This window comes from Protopterus annectens, chromosome 9.part0 (genome assembly GCF_019279795.1).
Source record: "Protopterus annectens isolate FY-2018-M chromosome 9.part0, PAN1.0, whole genome shotgun sequence".
NCBI lineage: Eukaryota > Metazoa > Chordata > Ceratodontiformes > Protopteridae > Protopterus > Protopterus annectens.
In genome coordinates this window covers 919,172,744-919,196,198 of record NC_056743.1, presented here as the reverse complement: position 1 = coordinate 919,196,198, position 23,455 = coordinate 919,172,744, and the positions used below count along the sequence as shown (strand labels likewise).

At 44.0% G+C, this 23,455-nt stretch overlaps 1 protein-coding gene across 2 annotated transcripts in view; it reads right to left on the bottom strand.

Annotated features, from left to right (window-relative positions):
- The window catches only part of LOC122811665 (glutaminase liver isoform, mitochondrial-like), a 1,484,096-nt gene that overhangs the window by 469,975 nt on the left and 990,666 nt on the right, over positions 1 to 23,455 (bottom strand). For both annotated transcript variants that reach the window (XM_044083661.1, XM_044083660.1), the window contains exon 15: positions 1,001 to 1,062. In XM_044083661.1, the coding sequence (XP_043939596.1) occupies positions 1,001 to 1,062 (62 nt within the window). The remainder of the gene's footprint in view (positions 1 to 1,000; positions 1,063 to 23,455) is intronic.

Below are 23,455 nucleotides of genomic sequence, written 5' to 3'. Positions count from 1 at the left end.
CCCACAGCCAAAGGGCCAGAGTGGAGAAGAACACCCAATGGAGCCTACCACACAGGTACTGGAACCGAAGCAGTGTTAAAAAGACCTAGCTGAATATGGCCTGCAAATCTGCAGATCTAAGACTCCCTACAGTGCAGGCAGACCAAGCTGACAAAGGTACTGATTATTTTAATATTTTTTTAATGCTGAATAATCAAAAAGGGAAAACTACAAAATCCAAAAAAACAACCACACACTAAATCACCAAAGGGCAGGAAAAACTACAACTCTAGACAAAGGAAAAACTATCTACAATCTACAACCAATCCTAACCTTACCTAACCTAACCTGCAGAAGAAACTAACAAAGGGTAGAGGAAAGGTTACTGAACAACAAGACAAAAATAGCTGAATACAGCAAAGGATACAGAAAACCAGTTAGGAGCTCACAATCTTGCTACAGTCCCTGAAGGAAGCAAATGAGATCTGGGATATATGAGAGAGAGCAGGATATTATGGGTAGAGGAGGCAGAGTACCAGGTCTGGCATCTTGTGGAATGGCTGGACTTGGATCCCAGGCTGATCCAATAACCCACAGACTGAAGCCAGAAGGAAAAGACAATATTGGATATACAATTATACATTGCATTAATTCCATAAAAATCCTGACTTTACAAAGCAATGTCATTTTCTTGTCAAACAGCATTTTACTACTAATGTCATATACTAAAAAGGGGAAAGGGTTTCGAGTGGGAGCAGTCCTCAGGTTTAAAATGTCAGAGAGCTTTCTTTCTGACTGTATGTTGTTCCAAGTTATTGCTTTGGTACACATGCTAAGTTTTTGTGTGCTTCCTCTTCCCACTTCCTCTTCCCACCATAACATTCCAAGCCCCTAACATGGACTGTGGTCAGTAATATGAACCCAAGGCTAGGACTCTGGAACTATGCATGAAATCTATGAATCTTAAACACAAACAAGACTCACATTCTGATGAAAATATAATGAAACATAAACAACCAACCTTCTTATTGCTGACACGTCTCCACTGTAAGCAGCAAACAGCAGGTTTACCACCGATTTATTCTTCATAATAAAAAGGAAAAAAAAAAAAAAGAGTTTCATAATAAATTCATCAAAAAATCGTAGCAAATACAAACCATTCAATACAATTGAGCCTAAGTGTAGATTGGAATCTAAAAATCCTAAAAGTTATTTTTTTAGTTATTTTTCTATTCCTTCCTTCTTTCATTGTTACTTTTTTTCTCTCCTCTCTCTCTCTCTCCTTTTGCCATCATGGACTATGACTTTAAGCCTCAGTAATATGTATAAAAGATTTCCATCATAAAACTTACAATAAAGGAATAAAGGATGTTTTTACATAACAGGGCATGCCGATTACTCATTTTCATTGCACTCATCCAGTAGAGGATAAAATTAGCTGTTCATTAACTCTGCAGGGACTGTATGTCCTAACACACAGTGTGCATTCAGTGCTCTGTGTAAGAAGTATTTTCCACTTTAATGATGTCAATAAAGTGCAATAAAGTGCAAATAAAACACCCTGACAAAATGCACGAAAAACAATCATATCCTGGAATGCAGAAAAAGGCTCACTGCTCACGGTAAATTCATGTAAGTTAGATAATTACTGTAATGATTAGAAAATGAGATTCAGAGACAGCTGTGGTCACAATGTGAAAGACTTCACTCATTAACATGTCTCTGAGTCCCACACTAGCACTGTTAGAACTAATAGTAGTAGTGTTCTCCCTAGTGCCCATGCATCCCCCTACAGACACACACACACACACACACACACACACACACACACACACACACACACACACACACACACACACTCACACTCACACTCACACTCACACTCACTCACAAACACCCCCATGTCTTTGCTGAACTTACCTACATCATGACTACTCCATCAGGATCGAATGGGTGACTGCTGTGTTTTACAGCTATCAGTTTTTCCTCCAACAGTGAAATTTTGTGTGACAGTGTAAAATGTGAATCACTGGAATTCCAAGGGACAACACAAAACAAAGTAGCATACCACTGAAGACTGGTGTGTTATCAAGCAGCTCTGCCTGAGTGATCATCCTCTGAGCTGAGGCCATCACTAGCAGAAACCCTAAGTGGTAGGGCAGTCTAAGAAACGGAAAGTCTTATTGTGAGGGGGAAAACAGCTATGTTAAGGTTTCCCCCTTTGAGAAAACTATTCTGAAGCCTAGCCATAGCGTGCTACTTCTGGAATGCAGTGCTAATCTTACAAAAGGAAACCCACAGTGAATTAGCTTATTCTGACTTTAGTAAAATTCCCAAAAACCTTTACTTAGTGGAGATGGATTTATTTTGCATGACATAAGCTGCATTTGTATAACAAAATACATGCAGGAGTACCAAATAGAAGTATCATGCTGTTTAATGCTGTATGAATTATAAAGAAAGATAAGCTTTGCAAATGTACAATAGTGACTCTATAATCCACACCTCCCTCGTCTTACTCAACTCCCCAAGGAGAATAAGAATGCTTACTACGTAACACCATACTATGTAGTACTACAACAAACAATTGCTTAATTCACACATGGTTCTGTATTGTTTGAGGGAAAAGTTCTTAGACAAAGCTACAAGTTTTCACAGCTATATATACATTTGACATAAATATGAAAATACACATTATACATATAAACTGTTGCAGTAATTAGGACATTCTTTTCAGTAAAATGCTGCTTACACGAAATATACGTTCAGTAAAATGAGTAAGTATATAACTGTTCATAAAGAATGTTTCAAGTAATCAGCACGAAATACTGTCATCATAACGTAAGTACATATTTTTTAATATAGAGGATTACGATCAGATATTCGATTGCAACCATGGTATTATTTGTTTGAGCCATGGATGCCAAGAAAGAATCGTGGTATCTACGTCTAGAACACATAATAGAGGGTTACTATAAGAGACCCAATCATAATTCTTTGTAGTGCATAGAGCTTCATCTATGTACTACTAGTTACAGGAAAAAAAAGTGCAAAGTATGAACCACTTAGTAACAGCTGTCCAAAAGACAGCATAATAAGTCTTATTTTAGGGAAAGAAAGTCAGGAACAGATTACTGGCACTGACAGCAGACAGAAAGAAATCTGTTTTTAATTCTGCTACCATCGTTTACTGGTCAGTACTGGCAGGTTTTACTGTCTAGTGCGATACCTGATCTTAACAGCTTAAGCAGTGGTGCTTAAAAAGAAATTATGTTCTTACCATAAAGTTCCATCTATGTTCTCCATCGTCATTCTATTAACCTGTGGGAATACGGTTCCGAGGCTTGGAACTGACCGGCCACCTTCTTCCAGCTCGAGACTCCTGATTTGAGCTACTTCTCCCTACCCATAATGGCCGGCTCCCCCACAGTACCTCAGATCGAGTTTGCCAAGAAAACATAACCAATATCAAACATTACAATTATTCTGCACAAACATGCAGATCAAATGTGTATATATAACTCAAAGAAGAAAATATCAGGAACTCAAGCAAAGGAATAAAAATTCCTTATAAATTCTACCAGGCTTCCCGAAGACTTGGATAATGGGAAGGGGGTGGAAAGGTTAATGGAATGAAGACAGACAACACAGAGGGAACGTTATGGTAAGAACATAACTTCTTTATCTGATGTTGTCCACTTCATTTCATTAACTTGTGGGACAGAGTCCCCAGCTACTATAATCCAGGGTGGCCATCAAGGAAGGATATTCCAGAGTAAAGCAGAACCAAAGGTAGTTCTACTCCTGGATATGACGCACAATTTGTAATGCGTAATGAAAGTATGGGGGTTTGACCAAGTAGCAGCAGCAGCACAAATGTCCTCAACAGAAAGTCTAGACCAAAAAGCCTGAGACATGGCCAAGGACCTTGCAGAATTGGTCCTTAGTGGTCCGGGTAAAGGAATACCTTTGAAAGACTAATAAAGGTAATACAGTCTTTCAACCATCTCGCCACCGTAACTTTGGTAACCGTTCTACCTTTCTTTGCATTTGAAAAGGAAACAAAGCTGATCACACTTCCTAAAGGGCTTGCTTCTATGAATATAAAAATGAAGTTGCCTGTGAACATCAAGCAGATGCAAAGTGTACTCCCCCTTATTCTGATAATCAGGAAAAAAGGCTTGAAGACTGATTGGCTGATTAATGTTACTCTCTTAAGCTACTTTGGGTAAAAATGAAGGATTAGTATGCAGGGACACTCTGTCTTTGTGGAAAATCAAATATGGAAATTTTGCAAAAAAGCTTCGAGTTCAGACACTCTCCTGGCTGAAGTAATAACTACTAGAAACAGGGTCTTCCAGGAAAGAAATTTCAAATCCACAGTGGCTGAGGGTTCAAAAAGGAGATGGACTAAAGCTTGCAGAATCACAGTTAAATCCCACGGAGGAGTAGGATCTCTGACTGGTGGTTGGAGCAGAAAGGTGCCCCTGAGAAAGGCTTTGCACACTTTTGAAGAAGCAAGAGATAAGGAATCAAACCCAGTGTGAAAACTGGAAATAGCAGTTAGATGAACTTTGACAGTAGAGTACCTAGCACCATCCTTGAAAAGGGAAGGCAAAAAAGTCTAACACGACTGTTAAAGGGGCTGTAAAGGGATTCACCTATTTTTGTTCACCCCGAAAAGAAAATCTCTTCCATTTGTTCTTGCAAATTTTCTGTGTGGAAGCCCAATGAGATGAAATCAATATTTTTCGAACAGGGGAAGAGAGCCTGGGAGATCTAGCAATCATCGGAAGTGAAGAAACCATGCGGTTAATTTCAGGGCCTGAATATCTGGATGCCCTGAAGGATAAGACAGCAGATATGGACTCGGATCCAACGTTATCGGGGGCAAACCAGGTGAGACCAAAGAAAGGTAAACCAGGTTTGTTGAGGCCAAAAAGGGACAATGACAATTACTCTGCTTCACAACCTGAGAACTTTCTGTAGGAACTTGGGAATCAACGTTAGAGGAGGAAAGGCATAGAGCAGACCAGAGGGCCAAGCATGGACAAGAGTGTCCCTGGGGGACTGCCGCTGAGGAGAGAGCAAGGCAAAATACCTGCTGCATTTGTTGTTGAAAGGAGACACAAAGAGATCTCAGCAAGGATGACCTCATTTCTGGAAGATCGTGTCTGCCATTGACTGATTCAGGGACCACTCGTGAGGCATCAATAACACTCGGTTGAGCCTGTTGGCTAATATGTTGGACTCCCCCAGAATGTGCACTGCTACCAGAAAGCAGTTGGTACAAATCACCCACTGCCATACTCTCATTGCCTTTCGACATAGGGGGTATGACCTGGTTCCTGCCTGTTTGTTAATGCACTAAACCACTGACATATTGTAAGTTTGGACTGCAATAGTCCCCCGAGGTAGAAAGCTGTCTAGTTCTTGCAATGCTAGAAGAACCGCTCTCATCTTGAATACACTGATATGCAATTTGGTCTCCTGAGACATCCATGTGCCTTGGACTGTCCGGCCCAAACAATGCCCCCCACACACCAAAACTGGGAGATGTCTGTGGTTAACATGGCATTTGGGGAGGGACGAACGAATGGGCATCCTCAAGTGCCTTCCATGGAGTGAAGCCACCAAAGTAGAGACTCCCTGCACACACGAGACAGACTGATAGGAACATTCAAAGGATTCCTGAGAAGAGACCATTGTACCGCTAAGTTCCATTGTAGAATCCGCATGTGAAAACATGCCATGGGTAGGAGAGTTATGGTTGCTGTCATGGATCAAAATGCCCTGAGAACTAGAGAGGCTGGGTATTTTGGAGTGGTCAAGACCTGGCCGATGTGAAATTTTAAGTCTGATACCCTGTCCATTGTGAGATAAGCATAGAACACCTTAGGTGTCTAGGCGGGCCCCTATGAAATCTATGGCTTGTACTGGAGTCATCTGTGACTTCTGGATGTTGACCGTTATCCCCAGGGTTGGAACTAAGCTGAGAAAGTAATCCCTGGCCTGAAGAAGTAGATGCCTGGTTAGGGCGGTTAGGAACCAGTCATCCAGATATGGAAATATCTCATAAATTTGCAGTCGGAGATGAGTTGCAACTACTGCTAGACATTTGGTGAACACCCTGTGGGCTGTGGTGAGACCAAAAGGAAGCACCTGGAACTGGTAGTGACTGTCTCCCAGCCTAAAATGCAGAAGATGCCTGGAGCGCCTGTCCATTTTGATATGGTAGTATGCATCCTTGAGGTATATACAGCACATCCAATCACCCATCTTTAGGAGAGATAAGATGGATTCAATCGTGACCATTCTGAACTTTGTGTCTTTCATTGACTTGTTCAGACAGGTCAGATCCAGGATAAGTTGTAAGTCCCCTGTTTTCTTGGGTACTAAAAAAAAAAATCTGTCGTAAATGCCCGATTCAACCTGATCAGGGGGGGGACCTTTTGGATGACTCCCTTTAGCAGTAACTTTTTTTTTATTTCCTGGGCCGCGTCCTCCCTCTGACTGGGTGGAACATCAGGGAGGAGAGGTTTTTGTTTGGGAGTATTGGAAAAGGTAATGAAGTATCCTCTGGACACGATCCTTAGCACCCATTTGTCAATTGTGATGGCCTCCCAGGCTTCAGAGTGCAAAGAGAAACATCTCCCGACTACTTCCAGAGGACGGCAGTGGGGCAACAGTTCAGGATCTCTGGAAAGGCTTGTTCGGGATGGTTTCCCATGACCCCTGATTTTGTGGACCCCTTCAGCAGTGCAGGCAGCGTCTCCCATTCTAACATATCCTCCTCTCCTTGTATGTCCTGGAAAGGATCCTGCGACTTCTGAAACCACGTCTTCTTACTTCCATGCTGGTTCCTGCAGAAGGTCCATTGTGGAGTGGAAAAACAAATTCTGACGGCAGAGTGTCTTACCATCTTTCTCACTCTGGGATAAAATGTCACATACTGTGGGCCCAAACAAGGTGCAGCCATTAAAGGAGGCCTTAACAAAGAACTGTTTGAAAGGCTCCACAGAACTGCACAGCCTTATCCAGGCATGGCGCTGTTTGGCAATGCCAGAAATGGCCGCCGTTGAGGTACCTTCAGCAATGTGAGAGATAAGCCTTATGGATGCATTGGCTAAGGAGTGTAGGGTGACCAGCCTAGAGGACAAAGACTCCCATTCCTCGGTAGGCACGGACCCTGGGACCGAGCTAGAAAGTTCCTTGATTAAGTCCCTTTGTAGCCCGGTAAAATCTGACAAAAGTTCAATGCCCTAAGGACAAAGGGAGATGAGGCGTAGACTCTTTTGCCAAATCTGTCCAATGCCTGAGAAGCTCTATTTGGGGGGGGGGGTAGACAGATGAGCTTTCCTGAGCCAGCTCCTTCTTGGTGGCTGCTGCCACAACCATGGCATCTACAGGGATTATTTTGGCCCAAAACAACTTATCAAGCGGAGCACTCAAAATTTTGTCTGCACATTTGGGGATTGGTTCCACTGTATCCAGTTTCTTCTAAGCCCTAGACAGCACCAGCTGGATAAGCAGGTCAACCAGGGGGACACCCAGTTCATAGACGGGCTTGACCCAAAAGCAATCCACAGTACCGATTCGTCCGGGGGAAGGGTTTTGGGCAGACCAACCACCCCTCTGGCAAAGGATTTCAAGGATGTATCAAAAGGAGACCTCATCAGGTGGTGATTTGGGAGACCCTTCACCTTCCATGAAATCAGTATCTGTAGTGACAGATTCCATACGGGGATCCATGTGCCTCCTTTTACATGGTCTCTTCTGAGGGACCTCCTCAGGATGGATCTCCAGGGAGGTGTTGGAAGAAGCCTGAAGATCCACTGAGGGAATTGTGTGGAGACTTTCTGGGACTGGCAGCTCAGAGGCCTTAGGCACTGGTCCAGTATGAGGTGGGGGAAGTTCCGTAAGAGATAAGTGCAGAGGATCTCCTACGAATGGAGAGGACCCTATCATTGACCTCAAACGCCGAAGGGCTCCAAACTACCTGGAGCTGTCCCACCAGGACCAACACCACCTGAGTAGAACCTCCTGGAGAGTACAGGCCTCCCGCTCTGAGGGGGAAGTCAGAGCAAAGCTGTTGAAGACTGAGGCACCAAGGGGAAGAGACAGCTCTGAAAGTTTCTGAGTCAAGGTCAGCCCCCTCCCCCAAAACTGATCTTGACACTATGGCTCCAAGACACACTTGGAACCAAAGCAGCCAGAGCCAAGCAAGTCGGGGAGAAACAAAAAAGCACCCAAAAGTCCTCCTCGTGCATTTTATGGGTGCTTTTTTGTTTTATGGTTTGTTGTTGTGCCTTTGCCTGGTGTGCTCTGTTATTAAGTCAGGGAGAAAGCCGAAGGCAACAACTCTATTGACTCCGACACCCAGGCATAGGGACCCAATGGAACAGACAACTCTAAAACCATGGGTTGAATTGGAGAAGGAGCTACTGGTTGGAATGGAGAAACCCTCACAGATACAGATACAGATGGAGCAGACACAAGCCCCATCTGGATCTCTGTCTTGAGAAATTGTCTCATGAGCTTATCGACATCTTTGGAGGTCAGACTTTGGGAAGACCCAGAAGAAGTAGTGGAAGTGGGGCTGGAGGATCTCTGCGGGGAACGAGACAGAGATCTCTTTGCATAAATGGGTAAACTTGACCCCAGCATCGAGACTGTAGGAGCTGATGTCGTGGGCACACCACTCAGCCCCTCAGCACCACAGGATGAATGGGGATGAGAAGAGGCAGTGGTCACTGAGCTTGGAGCTGAGTGAGTCGGTTCTGAAAGCTTCACCTTTTTCCTAGGCGGTTCCGAGGAAGATCGCGCAGGAGATGGTCTCCTGCACTCCCGGGATTCCCTGGGCATTTTAGGAGGGGGTTGATCCCCTGATGTAGAAGGCATCCCTAAGGTGGTGGAAGGAGGAAGCAACTCTTTTAAAATCAGTTTGCTTATTCTGTCCACCAGAACCTGAGGATGAAAAGCCCTACAAATATCAGAAGGGACATCCAAATCTGGGGCCCCAAACAGTACACACACCCCCCTTGGGCATCGGATAAAGGGATCTTCTGCCCACAGGAAATGCACCTTTTAAAACCTAGTGGCTTTGATCAGCCATCAGGAAAGAGAAAGAGAAAGAAAAAGGCAGAGAGAAGGGAGAAAACTTTTTTTTAAAGGACCTGAGAGACAGAAACATGAAAGCTAGATAGAAACTAGAGAAAGAAATAGAAGAGCGACAGGTAGGGAAAGAAACAACCAGCAAAAAAACCCACAAACACTCGGAGAAGCTCAAGACGAAGAAATCGATGTGAACTCTAAGCCCTGCAAATGAGATCTGATGATTTACAGGGGTCTATATCACGTAGTCAAAATTCTATAACTTCGAACACCATATGTTCGAACCTATATGTTCAAACTTACAGAATTTCGAAGACATGAAAAAAAAATAAAACATCAAAAAAGAAAATAAAGGGTTGTTCCCCCCTTCTTACAACTGTCAGGAAGTTGTTCTTGTTTTTTATTTTTTTGAATTTGAAGTATGACAACTTCGAACATATGGTCTCGACCATATAACGTTCAAAGTTGTCATACTTTGACTACGTAATATAGACCCGATTTACAGTATTGCTTTCTGTACCTGTTTTTCTTTGGTGCCCTTTGAGTAGCCATATCATGACTGCTTGTACAAACTGAAAAACACTCCATACTCAATCCTGACAGATATATTCTCTACCAAATAATGGAACTCTTGTTGGTCCACACACACAGGTGAAGAATTTGTGTTTTAGCCTGGAATTTTACTGAAACCACAGTCATATCCTAGGTGTTAATATGCTGTATGATACAGCCTTAAACATTTTTCCCTAATAGCTCATATGAAAACAATTTCTCATAGTCAATCACAGAAGTAATTGACATGGCTAATTCAGTATCTAGTTCCAAGACCAGCTGTAGTCCAGCTACCTCTGTAGTAACTCTTGTCTCAAGGAAGTTTTGTTCCCAGATTTTGAACTGCCACACAATAAAGAAAGTAAAACTTTACAATTATGTAACTGGCCATTGATAATATATAATTATTGTTTTGTTTAGTAAACTTAATTGGGAAACACATAAGCCACTCCCACTTAGGTTCATAAATTAGTAGTAGGTCAGCTGCCCTTGTAGGCCATTTTAAGCCTAGCCAATAATCCGATGTGAGAAGCAAGCCCTGCACTTTGTGTCTGTAAGGTAAACACCTTAACCATTATGCCAACCTCCCACTCTTTTTAAAATGGCACTAAATAGGTTTACAGATTAATACTAGGCTAACTGCCCCTGTGAGTTATTTTTAAGCTTAGTTAATTACCCGTGTGAGAATCAAACCCTGCACTTTGTAAACACCTTAACCTTTATGCCAACCTCCCTTCCCTGTGTAGAGGGATGAAGCCCTGACTACAGCCTGGTTGATTCGGGATCAATTAGCATCTGTGCAGAGTGACAAAGTGGCAGGGAGGAATGTGCATCCCCATTCTGGGTGGGACAACATTCAATGATGCTCCCTTAGGGGAGGTGTGGGGTGGTCCCCTTGGATGTAATCGAGCATGGAAGTGGGGAAGGGAGGGCGTATAAAGAACACATCCAGGAAGGATGCAAAGACAGCCAAGCCCTCATGACAATCTTAGGATCCATGACTGGCCCCAGCAATACTGAAGTAAATCCATGAGGGGTAGAAGATAAGTTGGTAGACCTGGTGTGGACATGGGGAGCTGAGTTGGTTAAATGATGTCCCAAGGATCAAGATAATAAAATAATTTGGAAACACATGCATACTTTGCTTCCTTGCTAGAGATCACTGAAATAAGAAAATATTTAGTAGTTTTAAATACTGTATTCTAATAAGCATTTGTGTATATTCTAATAACCATAAGGATTAAAATACAAGCTGTTAATATAAATTCATAAATACCTGTAAAGAACAAAATATGTATTTCATTTTGATATATTTGACAAATACTCTTCTTGCTAAGAGAAGTAATTTACCACATTTTGCACAACTTGTCTACATGCACAATTCATATAATTTAAATCATTTTGGACAGCAAATGTATCCTTTTGCCAGAAATGTGCTTTTATAGTATTTTCGTTCATATGCACAGGCACAATACATGGAGCTACACCAGTATACCCCCAGCCAATATTTCCTACTCACACAAGCAAGCAGACACACAGTCTAAGAATATGAGAGAATATTAGTTTGTGGATAGTTTCAGTTTATGTAATTTAATCCTCCAAAAGAGATGTTAAACTGTCTTTTGTTACACCAAAACACTTTTTGCAAGGACTCCCTCTCATCAAAGTATACAGTAGTCATGCCACCAAATTCCTTGTTTGACAGCAAGTAGTTTCTTTACCCTTGATAAGCCACTTTATTATTTTTCTTTCTTCTTCTTAACTTACAATATTTTTGTTAAAATTTGTTGAAATTCAACTACCTCAAAGACTATACTCTTCGCCACTATGATGTGTGTGACTTACAATTACTATACAATGTATAACTAAATAACAGACAAGCCAGACCACATGGAAGTTTCATGTTTGTTACTACTGCTTGACCTCCACAGAAAGACATGCTCTAGCCAGACATGCAACTATATATCAGTTCTGTGCTCAAACACACACCGGCACCTGCTACGCTACTTTCCTTATATTTACTCATGTCTTACAAGCTTTTTGTCCCCATCTTTGGAATGTAAGGGTGCACACCATATGAAATTTGTACAGGGCCCCTCAGAATTTCTTGTGGGAATGGGAAGGGAAGGCACTGATCTTACAAGCCATTGTTAATATTCTGTTTACAGTCTTGCATACATAAGAAGCATAAAAATATGCCATTGCACAATCTAGTAAGCCTTAACTTAACCCTGTTAGTAACCCCTAACACACATTTTGTCTGGCTTTATCTGGGGTTTTAAAGGTAAGCTACTAGGCATCCATAAAAAAGTAAGAATACTGGTACAGGCACAGTAAAGGAAACTAATTTTATTTATAAACCATCATCTTCTGAAGCTACAAAACTTGATTAGAGTAACTGATAATTATATGGGTGGCACTAGCAGTCTTTCAAGAGTTACCAAGAGTTTTAGGAAGAAATATCTCAAGCAAGGAATATTTAGACACAAATAACTATATATATATATATATATATATATATATATATATATATATATATATATATGGGTCTACTTTCATAGACCGAAGCGCCACGTCACCGACACCCGGAAGACCGAGACGGAACGACCGAACAGGTAGGTTACCGAAAACGCGATATCCCGACGGCTGAGAGACCGACAACGGCAGCGTGTGAGCGCGATACGGTAAGTGTGCGAAAGTGAAAGATGTAGTATTGAGGAGCGGACAGGTAAGTGTACGATAGTGAGGGATTTTAGGATAGGGTGTGGGAAAGGTGAGTGTGCGGTGGTGTCGGACTAAGGGTTCCGGTGAGGTAAGTGTGTGGAAGTGACGTAGAGCAGTGTAGGGTAGTGTTAAGTGTGTCAGGGTTAGAATGCGGGTGGAGTGAGTGTGCGATAGTGACGGGCTGAATGTTTTAGGGTGGGTTAAGTGAGTTAGGGTTAGGGTGCAGGTAGGGTAAGTGTGCGGTAGTGACGGTGTTGAGGTTTAGGGGTGGGTTAAGTGAGTTAGGGTTAGGGTGCAGGTAGGGTGAGTGTGCGATAGTGAAGGTGTTGAGGTTTAGAGGTGTGTTAAGTGAGTTAGGGTTAGGGTGCGGGTTGGGTAAGTGTGCGGTAGTGTCGGACGTTAGGGTTAGGGTTTAGGTTAAGGTTAGTGGATATGTTGCTGTGTGCAATGTGTAGTTGGCGTTTTTTGTGTCGGTGTTGTGGTGTTCGGTATGTTGAGTTGTTGGTGTGGTGTGTTTTCGGTTGTTTGGGGTCGGGAAGATGTGTGTCGGCGATTCGTACGTTCGGTCTATGAAAGTAGACCCATATATATATATATATATATATATATATATATATATATATGTATGTTTTATGAAACATCCCTATTATTTACTGCTGAGGAAATCATGCCACCAAATTCCTTGTTTGACAGCAAGTAGTTTCTTTACCCTTGATAAGCCACTTTATTATTTTTCTTTCTTCTTCTTAACTTACAATATTTTTGTTAAATTTGTTGAAATTCAACTACCTCAAAGACTATACTCTTCGCCAGTATAATGTGTGTGACTTACAATTACTATACAATGTATCACTAAATAATAGACAAGCCAGACCACATGGAAGTTTCATGCTTGTTACTATTGCTTGACCTACACAGAAAGACATGCTCTAGTCAGACATGCAACTATATATCAGTTCTGTGCTCAAACACAAACTGGATCGTTATCCCTTAATTCTCATCTGTTCAAGTAGTTCCTTCCAGACATTACTGTCATCCCCTTTTGTGCTATCACTAGTTGTTGCCACAGGAAAGACTGTGGTGTCACAAATAGATATGCTTTCAGATGGAGAACAAACAACAAAGAACACAGATCTAGTCTTCATGCAAATTACACCTCAGCAATAAATATGGGCTCATGGCGATAAAAATGCACCCCTAAGAGGGACTGCAGTCTTAACCATATAACTAAATACTGTGGGTAAGATTTTTCAAAATCAGTATCTGCTTTACTGAATGCAGCTGCTGACATGTGTATCTTCTAGCAGTTAGGACATAAAAAGTTGATAAAACCCTCTAGGACAAAATCCACAGTTATATAAAACAAAAACAAAAAGTGTGCAACACAGCTTGTGCAGAATTTGCTTTAAGACAAAGGGGTCATTGCAAGTCTGACGACATTTGTCTAACAAATGAACAGAATTAACGAGATATGTATATTTAGAAAATGCTCATACTCTTGAAAGCTCTGTGTCCTGAAGTGCAAACATATTGCTCTAAACTTTTCAGAGTTCAGCCACATTATTTTTTTACTGAAAAATTACAACAATTTCAAAGCTACTGATTTAGACTCACAAAATCAGATGCAATACAGAAGCTGTAGTCAGATCATCCCATCAGCAGGGATAAAGCTTTGTCCATTTGCTTTCCTGGAATACTTAATTGTAGTTTTATGGTATGTACCAATTTGGTTCTTTTAATCACTTTTAAAGACCATAATTTACCAGAACACATTGTCACTGGTTCCATAATTCATAATTTATCATTTTTCTTACACATTACCATTAAACCCAAGACTTTTGAAGATGGCCCAAATCCTTCAGAGTTAATTTTTGGATGTAGTTATATAACTGACAGCAAGATGAAAACCATTTAGCATGATTTCTAGTTAGTGTCTGTGTTGAGTTCTGATTTTCTCCCTGTGTCTTTGTGGACTTTCTCTGGGAATTCTAGTTTTCTGTCACCTCCCAAAAAACATGCTGGTTTACGGACTATAGGTTCATAGTATGTTACTAGGCTACTGGCCCGGAGGCCCTTATAAGCCTAGCCAAGAATTTTGTCTATGTTCCCTCAAAGTCATCACCTGTTTCCCCTGTCCAGCAGGGACACAGGTGGGATCCCAGGGGTGTATTTTCTGTTCCCATCCAGTCGTCCAGGTTCCTCTTAAAGAGGGCTGGAGAGGTACTTTGCTTTTCATGGAAAGGGAGTCTATTCCATAGTGTAAACTTTTCCAACGTTCCAAAGGAATATGCATGACAGACTGAAAAAAAAAGCACAGGAGATGACTATAGAAATCAGGAGTACCCTGGATTTGAACCAGAGTTTGGGGTTATGAGACGGAGATGAAAAGAAAAAAGACCAGCAGCACTGAAATTAGTGAATACACGTGAAACTATAAAGCATCAACTACATTTGTGAAATATGCCTTTACAAGAAAAACTGGAAAGGCTGGACTTTTGTTGGTGTTGTTACACTTTTGGGTTCTGAGTCACATATATCCACTCCATGTCATTAACGTTGGGAATGACACTGAAGGGGAAGGGAAAAAAGAAAGAAAAGTAACTGTGAGTAAAACTATTTTTGTTCTTAACAGTATTTGCTTAAAACATTTCATGACATAAATTGCCTGTTACATAGTACAGAATTTTCAGTTATTGTCATATGTGATAAAGATACTAAAGCAAACAATTATTTTGTAATGTACTATAATGTAGCCATTGCAATGTAAAAAAGAGAAGAAAGGCTGGACAAATAGCATGTTTAAGTTAATATGTTGTAATCTTGAGTTGTTAAACAGGGGGATGGGGTGTAAAAGTGCACAGATTATAATCTATGTAGAGTTGATATGTTCTGTCTTACTTTTGCATGGCTGAATGTCTGGATTAAGGCTTGGCTTAATCTAATAACAAGAAGTTATGTACTCACCATAACGTTCGATGTATGTAGTCCATCTTGCCTTACATTCTTACCAGATCTAGTTTGCTGCGAAACTCATTCGTACTCCATGCACACATCACATCCAGGTAAAGAATAAGCTAAGCAAGGGAACTTTGCAGATGACAACCTACCCTCCAAATCCTCCAGGAAGGGGGAAGGTGGGAGGGTAAGTAAGAATGTGAGGCGAGATGGACTACATACATCGAACGTTATGGTGAGTACATAACTTCTTGATGTTATGTAGTCCTATCTCGCCTACATTCTCACCCGTGGGACAGCGTCCCTAGCACTTACATCCTGTGTGGCTCATAGGAAAATACTCCTGAGAATATAGGTGGCAATCCACTGAGCACAGAAGAAGTCATCAGGGACCTGGGGACCCAGGTTGACACTAGCCTTTCGTTTGACACTCATGTTGCTAAAGTAGTCAGGAAAACCTTCTACATTGCCCACCTGATCATGAAGGGATTCACATCTAGATCAAGGGAGGTCATCGTCCCCCTGTACTCATCACTCATTAGACCTATGATTGAGTACAATGCCCCATTCGGAATGTATCTGACTCGACACCTGCAGCAGCTGGAAAGGCCCCAAAAGTTCCTCACCAAAAGGATAAAAGGTCTCAAAAATATGTCTTATGCTGCCCGACTGAAAGAACTCCAGCTCTATTCAGTCTCATACCGCTTGCTCAGAGGTGACCTGTGCCTGACATATAAGGCCATGTCAAACCCAGATTTGATGAATATGCTTCACCTCAAAAAATCTAGATCCCTCAGAACCACAAGGGCGGGAGACTTAAACCTTGACACGGTTATTAATAGGACGTGCTGGAGGGACAGATTCATCACCCAGAGACTCCCCATGCTGTGGAACAAAATCCTGGTACATGTGAGGCAGAGCACCTCGCTGGCCTTGTTCAAGAGGAATCTTGACCAATGGATGGGAGATTGCAGATATACCCCAGGGATTACTTCACTGTCACTGCTTGACAGAGGCACAGCAAAATAATAGGCATAATTTTATTCAAACTAAAGGGGTGGCGAAAGCCACATATCTATGGGCTAGGCTTATAAATGCCCTTGGGCAGATAGCCTAGTATGAACCTATGAACCTATGAACTGTGGAGCCAAAGGAAGACCTGCCCCTGGAGACCACGTCCAATTTGTAATGAGAAACAAATATGTGAGGGTCCAGAGTCCAAGGAGTGTCCACAACGAATTGCTGAAGAAAGGGGAACCAAACTTGGCAAGGCCAGTGTGGAGCAATCAGAATGATTCTGCTTCCCTACGAATGCGCTTTCTGAATCACCTTTGGCAGCAGGGGAAACGGAGGGAAAGCATAAAGCAGACCAGTCGTGAACCAGAGTATCCCTGGGTGACTCCCCCTGTGGGGGGATCAGCGTGAAGTAGTTGCTGCATTTTGCATTGAGGGGGCTGGCAAAAAGGTCGCAGCAAGGCTGACCCCATCTGCTAGAAGATTTGCTCTGCAACCAGGCGACTCAGGGACCACTCGTAAGGCATCAGGATAGCTCTGCTTAGCCTGTCCGCAATCACGTTGGACTTCCCCAGAATGTGCATTGCCACCAGAAACCACTGGGAAGTTACTGCCCAATGCCACACTCGCATGCCCTCTCTGCACAGAGGGTAAGACCTGGTTCCCCCTTGCTTGTTTAGATACCACACTACTGACTTATTGTCTGAGTGTATCGCAATCGTCCCTAGAGGAAGAACACTCTGAAGTGCCTGCAACGCAAGAAGCACTGCTCTCATCTCTAGGATGTTTATATGCAGATGTATCTCGTGTTCTTGCCACGTGCCTTGGCCTGTCCTGCCAAGATAATGCCCCCCCACCCCATCTGGAAGGCGTCCGTGGTCACCGTGGCAACCGGGATGGGTGGAACGAAGGGCTTTCCCCAGTCCAAATTATAGGTGCACAGCCACTAACCGAGGTCCTGCTTGCATCTGTCCGTGGGTAAGATGGGATGAGACAGTGGAAGTCTTTGGAGAGACCATTGAACAAAGAGGAGCCATTGGAGAATTCTCATGTGTAATCTCGCTAGAGGGACCAACATGATTGTTGCTGCCATGGTCTCTAGGGGCTGGAGAACCCATCTTGCCTTCGCTTGTCTCAGGGGCATCAGCATGTGTATCTGTTGTTGTAATACTCTGATCCTTTCCTGAGGTAAAAATGCTCGCATTCGAATGGTGTTTAATTCTGTTCCTATAAAGGTGACACGCTGTGAGGGCAATAAGGCAGTTTTTCACAATTTATTGTTATACCCAACTGGTGACATCGTTGGTTTGGACTAGTTGATGCCTGGTGGGAGTGGTGAGGAGCCAGTCGTACAGATACGGAAACACCCGGAATCCCTGATGTCTCAAGTGAGCCATCACCACTGCCATATACTTGGTGAACACCCTGGGGGCTGTGGTGAGAACAAAGGGCAGGGCTCAAAACTGGAAATGACTGGCTCCCAGCCAGAAGCGTAGATGACTCCTGGATGCTCTGTCCATTTTCACATGGTAGTAAGCATCCTTGAGGTCAATGGAGCACATCCATACCTCCTCTCCCACAATGGGAGAATCGACTGTAGTGTGACCATACGGAACTTGGACTTGCAAACGTAGTTGTTGAGTTGGTTGAGATCTAGTATGGGTCTCAGGTCCCCTGTTCTTTTCGGCACCAAAAAGAATCTTGAGTAAGTCCCTAATCCGATTTGCTCTGAGGGGACACGCTGGATGGCTCCTTTTTCTAGTAGCTGTGAGACCTCTGAGGCTGCTTGATCCCTTTGACTGGGTGGTACATCTGGGATTTTTCTGATTGACGGGGGTTCTGATGAGAATGGAATGAGATAACCTCCGGAAATTATCTGTAATACCCATCGGTCCTGGGTAACGCTTTCCCAGGCTTCCGGATATAAAGAAATTCGACCCCGACTGGCTTCGGATAAGTGCAGTCGGGCACACCCTCAGGAATGAGAGTATGAAGAACCACAGAAGGAGTCGTGGTCTCCCGAATTGCGGGGGCCCCCCCTCTGCCTCTGGGACGACGTCTCCCTGAATAACCCCCCTTCCCTGCCTCTGGAGGGGGATTCACCTTGTGCGGCAGGAAAAAACCTCTGTGATTTCTTGAACCACACCCCCCCCCACTGGGCCTTGGGATAAGGCCTAGAAGGAAGGGAAAAACTGACCCCTACGGCAGACAGGGTCTTTCCCTCTTGCTTGCACCTGGTGAGGGTGTCTTTCACTTTGGTCCCAAACAAGGAGGAACCATCAAAGGGGACGTCAGTGAAGGAAGACTTGAAGGCCTCCGCAAAGTGACACAGGTGCAGCCAGGATTGCCTTCTAAGGGCGACCCCTGAGCTTGCTGCCCTACTCGCTCCCTCAGCTGCATACGAAATGAGCCACATGGATGAGTTAACAATGGAGTTGAGGGTAGAGACCTAGGCGTTAACCATCTGAGCCACCGCCTCAGGAATGTTACCCGCAAGAGTATCTCCTAACTCTTTGAGGAGATCCCTCTGGAGCTGAGTGAAGTGAGACAGGTAATTCAGCGACCGTAATGTAAAGGTTGCTGACGAGAGGGTATGCTTCCCGTACCAGTCCATGGTCCTAGACTCCTTGTTAGGAGGATGGACGGATGAAGAAGACTCTGCTACTTCCTTCTGGGTGGCTGCCTCCACCACCATGGCATCTAGAGAGACTCCTTTAGACAGAAACTCTTTGCCCTGGGGGGCGGAAAGAACCTTGTTGGGACGCCTGGGCACGGGCTCCACAGAATCAGTGTTCTCCCACACTCTTCAACAAATCAGGTCAAGGAGTTCGTTGAAGGGTGGAGACACTCAGGAGGCGGAGGGTTGAGCACCAAAAGCTTTAAGGAATACTGACTCCTCCTCAGAAGGGGCTTTGGAAGGCCAGTCGCCTCTTTGTTTCAGTATCTCCAGGATATTGGAAAAGGAAACATCATCAGAGGATGACTTGGGGGACCCCTCAGATTCCTTGAGGTCAGTATCAGAGGTGAGGGACTCATCTTGGGAGTCTATGTGCTTCCTCTGGCACGTTTTCTTTCTGGGGGGCTCCTCAGGCACGAACTCTGAGGGACCTCAGAAATTTGGGGACCACTCGTGGGGGTATCCCTAGGCCCTGGTGCTCTGCTGTCCATGGATGGGTGGTGATCAGAAGCTCTCAACGGAGTGGAGGGGGACAGAGTGACCGACCCGCCTGATGTAGCTGACGATCTGGCCAGCATGGTCAGCACAGACTTGAAGGCCAGCCCCCCCGAATCCGAGGAGCGACCAGTCTCCGAGGCCATGACGGGTGTCGGAGTTCCCCGAGCCGATGCACCGAGAGGGAGGCTCGGAACCGAAATAAGCCCCGAGATGTCCCCCTAGGGCCCGACCGAAGAATCCCGAGTCCCGAACCCCGAGGACGGAGCCAATGGGGTCAGAGCCGATGACGGTACCGATGGAACAGAATGAGGCATCGGAGCCGGCCTAGAAACGTCATGCGGCGTGGAACACTCCGGCTCTGAAGACAGAGATGCGCTCAGAGGAGGAATGATCGAAGACGGGGTCGGGACGGGCTCCGGAGCCGACTGGGCCAGAGCCGAAAACAATTTTGCCAAAACCGGTGACTGGAGGAGCCTTTGAACCACCCTATCAACATCCACATCCGAAAGGGTCCTGTAGGATTTGGAGGACAGGGATGGAGAATGCGATCTCCTCTCAGGAGAAGCTGGTCTGAGACTGGGTGATCAGCTCCTAGGAGGTTCCAATACAATTGCAGCCGACGCCGGTTCCATCAATACCGATCCTTCCTGCGGCCCCGATGACAGTGGAGCCGAGGAGGTCGATGCAGTTTTAGACATTTTCTCCGGGGGCTCCGATGAAGCTGACGGAGCCGGAGATCTCTTTTTTGACTTGCCAGATTTTGACTTACCACTGGAAGCCGAATCCATAGCCTCTTCAAAAGAGGGTTTTAATAGTCCCCTTAAGATTAGCTTATTCTTTCTCTCTTGGAGAACTCTAAGGCTAAACGCATGACAAAAACTGCAGGATTCCTGCAGTTGGATGGCTCCTAAGCAGTAGACACAAATGAAATGCCCATCGGTAATGGACATTTTGTACCCACATTTCGAGCACTTTTTAAAACCCGAAGGTTTGTGCTCCTTGGTATCCTTAGACATCTTAACTACTGCGCCCACAATGCAAAACCAAGTCAGTAACAATACACCGGCGTTCACTCTATAAAAGTGGGAATGACACTAAAAGTAACCAACACTACAACAGTGATCAAACACACACCAAAATTCTAGCATACACTTGAACAAGGGATTGAAAACACAAAGAAAAGGTAGCCGAAACCTCTAATTTAAATGGTTTGGACCGAACACAGAAGGCAACAGAGGAGAACTAGGCCCTCTAACTGAAACGGGCCTAGCCCAAGGAACAGTAAGAGGGATACCACACAACAATCATACAATCACAATTCCTGACCAACCAGACAAACTTAGACAAACTTAGACAAATAGCTATGAAAATAGCTTTTGATAGGAATCAAAACTTTTCTTAAGCCAAGAAAAAAGAGGGTACTTAGCCACAGCCAAGCGAGACCATGTCCGAGCTACACGAGCGGCAAACGAGATCTGGGGATATGGAGCAGTGCACCATGGGATACCTGCTTAGCCCAGCCAATGAAAGACTTCGAGCTAGTAAAATCAGCCGAGTCGGAGCCGATATTTGGCTCCGAACCCACGGGTAAGAATGTAGGCGAGATAGGACTACATAACATCAAGTGTTTGTGTATAAAAGTAAATAAAAGGATGTTGAATGCAATGATAAAAGGATGCTGAATGCAATGAAAACTTTTCCTTTGGGAAATAAAATGTTTAGTGTAAGTTGACTCACAGATGAGGGCAGCTGTACATTTTGCACTTGTGTTTCCATAGAAACAAACTGTGGGTCAAGCAATAAAAGCCACAACACTTTTTTTAAAGATAAAGGTTAATGTTTTCTGAAAGCATATAAGATGATTTTCACATCTGGGAGGGGAATGCAGATAAGACAAGAAAAGACAATAATTAGTGTAAGTAGGAACACAGGCTGTAACTTATGTATTAGCATGAGCAACCTTAATGTTAAATTAAGCAATATCTATGTATGCAGCTATCAATTTGGGACAATTCCTATCAGGAAGGTTAAACTTCATTATTTGAAAATGTATATATGTCTGTGTGTTTATTTAAAGTTAGTAGGTTATGGAGTGTTCTGGGGTGTGTTTGTTTTTTTCGTTTGAGGGTTTACATTAAAACAAAAACGTCTTGTAAAATGTGGTATAGGTTCAAATGGAGATGACAAGAAAAATTAAGTTATGTATTCACCAAGCTTATGTGATACAGAGGAAGGTCTCCCTCTGAAGTTGCCATTCGTGGGGGTCTAATTGGTTCCTGCTGAGGTGGTCTGCTATGGTATTGTGCTCCCCTGGAATGTACTGGGCTATCAGATGAAGGCCCATCATAGAGGCAGTCTGCCAGAGAAGTATGGCTACATGGCAAAGAGGGTAGGAGTGTGTTCCCCCTGCTTGTTGATGTACCACATGACTGTGATATTGTCTGTTTTGATGAGGAGCACCCATGGAATCAGGTGGGTCTTGAAAGATGTGATAGCCCTGAGTACTACCATTGTTTCCTTTTGGTTGATGTGCAGGTGTCGGTCCCTGTGGTTCCAAGTGCCTTGAGTGCAGATATTGCCTAAGTGTGCCCCTCAGACTTTGTCTGAGGCATCTGTGGTGATAGTCTGGCCATGGGGAAGAAACAGAAAGGGTAGGGACTTGTTCAGTGAGCAGGCTTCTGGCCACCAAAGAAGTTCGGCTTACAAGCAGGGAATAAGAGGCAGATGTATCTCCAGGGACTGAGAGTGCTGGCACCAAAGGTTTTTTAGGTATCATTGCAGTTTTCTCATGTGCAGTCTCGCTAAGGGCACCAACAGGATGCTGGATGCCATGTACCCCAGCATTTGAAGAAACTTCCTTGCTGTGAGTTGCTTTCTGTAATTTGGAGAAGTACTGGGGCAGGAAGCTCTGTTTTTTCTGGACAGATGAAGGCTCTTTGAGAAGCTGTGTCCAGGAGATCTCCCAAGCAGGTGATTTGTCTGGTAAGCTGGAAATTTGATTTTTACTTGTTGATGGTAAAGCCTAGAGAGGTAAATAGGGCAAAATCGAGGTTGTGCAGGAGCTTTTCCCTGCTGTATGCCTGGATGAGACAGTCGTTCAGATATGGGATTTTGATGTTTTGCTGCCTGCAGAAGGCAATGACCGGAGCCAGGCATTTGGTGAAAACCCTGGGAGCAGTAGATAAGCCAAAGGGCAGAGCAGAGAACTGAAAGTGTTGTGAGCCTACTCTGAAGCGAAGGTCTGTCTGCAGGACTCCCTTAATGGAATGTGAAGGTAGGCATCCTTTAGGTCCATGGTAACAAGCCAGGCATTTGGGCTCAGCATGGGTAAGAGTTTTTGGAGTGTGCTCATTTTGAATTTTGGCACTTGCAGGGCAAGATTTAGTGTGGACAGATCAAGAATTGGGCGCCAAGTGCTCTCTCTCTTGGGCACCAGGAACAATCTGGAATAAAACCCTTTTCTGGTTTGTTCCTGGGGGGCAGGCTCCACTGCCTTTTGTGCCCAGAGTTTCTGAATTTGTTTGAGTGCCTCTGCCTGTTGATTTGATGGTATGTCTGGGTACCCTGTTAAGGTTGGTGTTTCTATGAAGGAGAATCTGTATCCATGAAAAATTATTTTTAGGACCCGTTGATCCTTTGTGATTGATAGCCAATTGTCTTTGTAAAGGGATAGCCTTCCTCCTAACGTCTGAGGGGCTGGTGTTTGGCAGAGGGGGGAGAAGGAGTCATTGCAAGTCCTTAGGGTAGGGAGTGGACTTAGAACTCCTGCCCTGGGTGTAGTAGAGGTCCATGGTCTGGGCCTCTGTTGTCCTTGTGGTTGCTGCCTGGGTGTTCTGCCCCTACGGGCTTTCCTTTGTCCAGGTCTGAATTGAGAAGAAAGGACCAGTGTTGAGAGGGAAAGTTCCTGCTGAATCTGGGAGGTGGGACCTGGGGGAAGTCCTT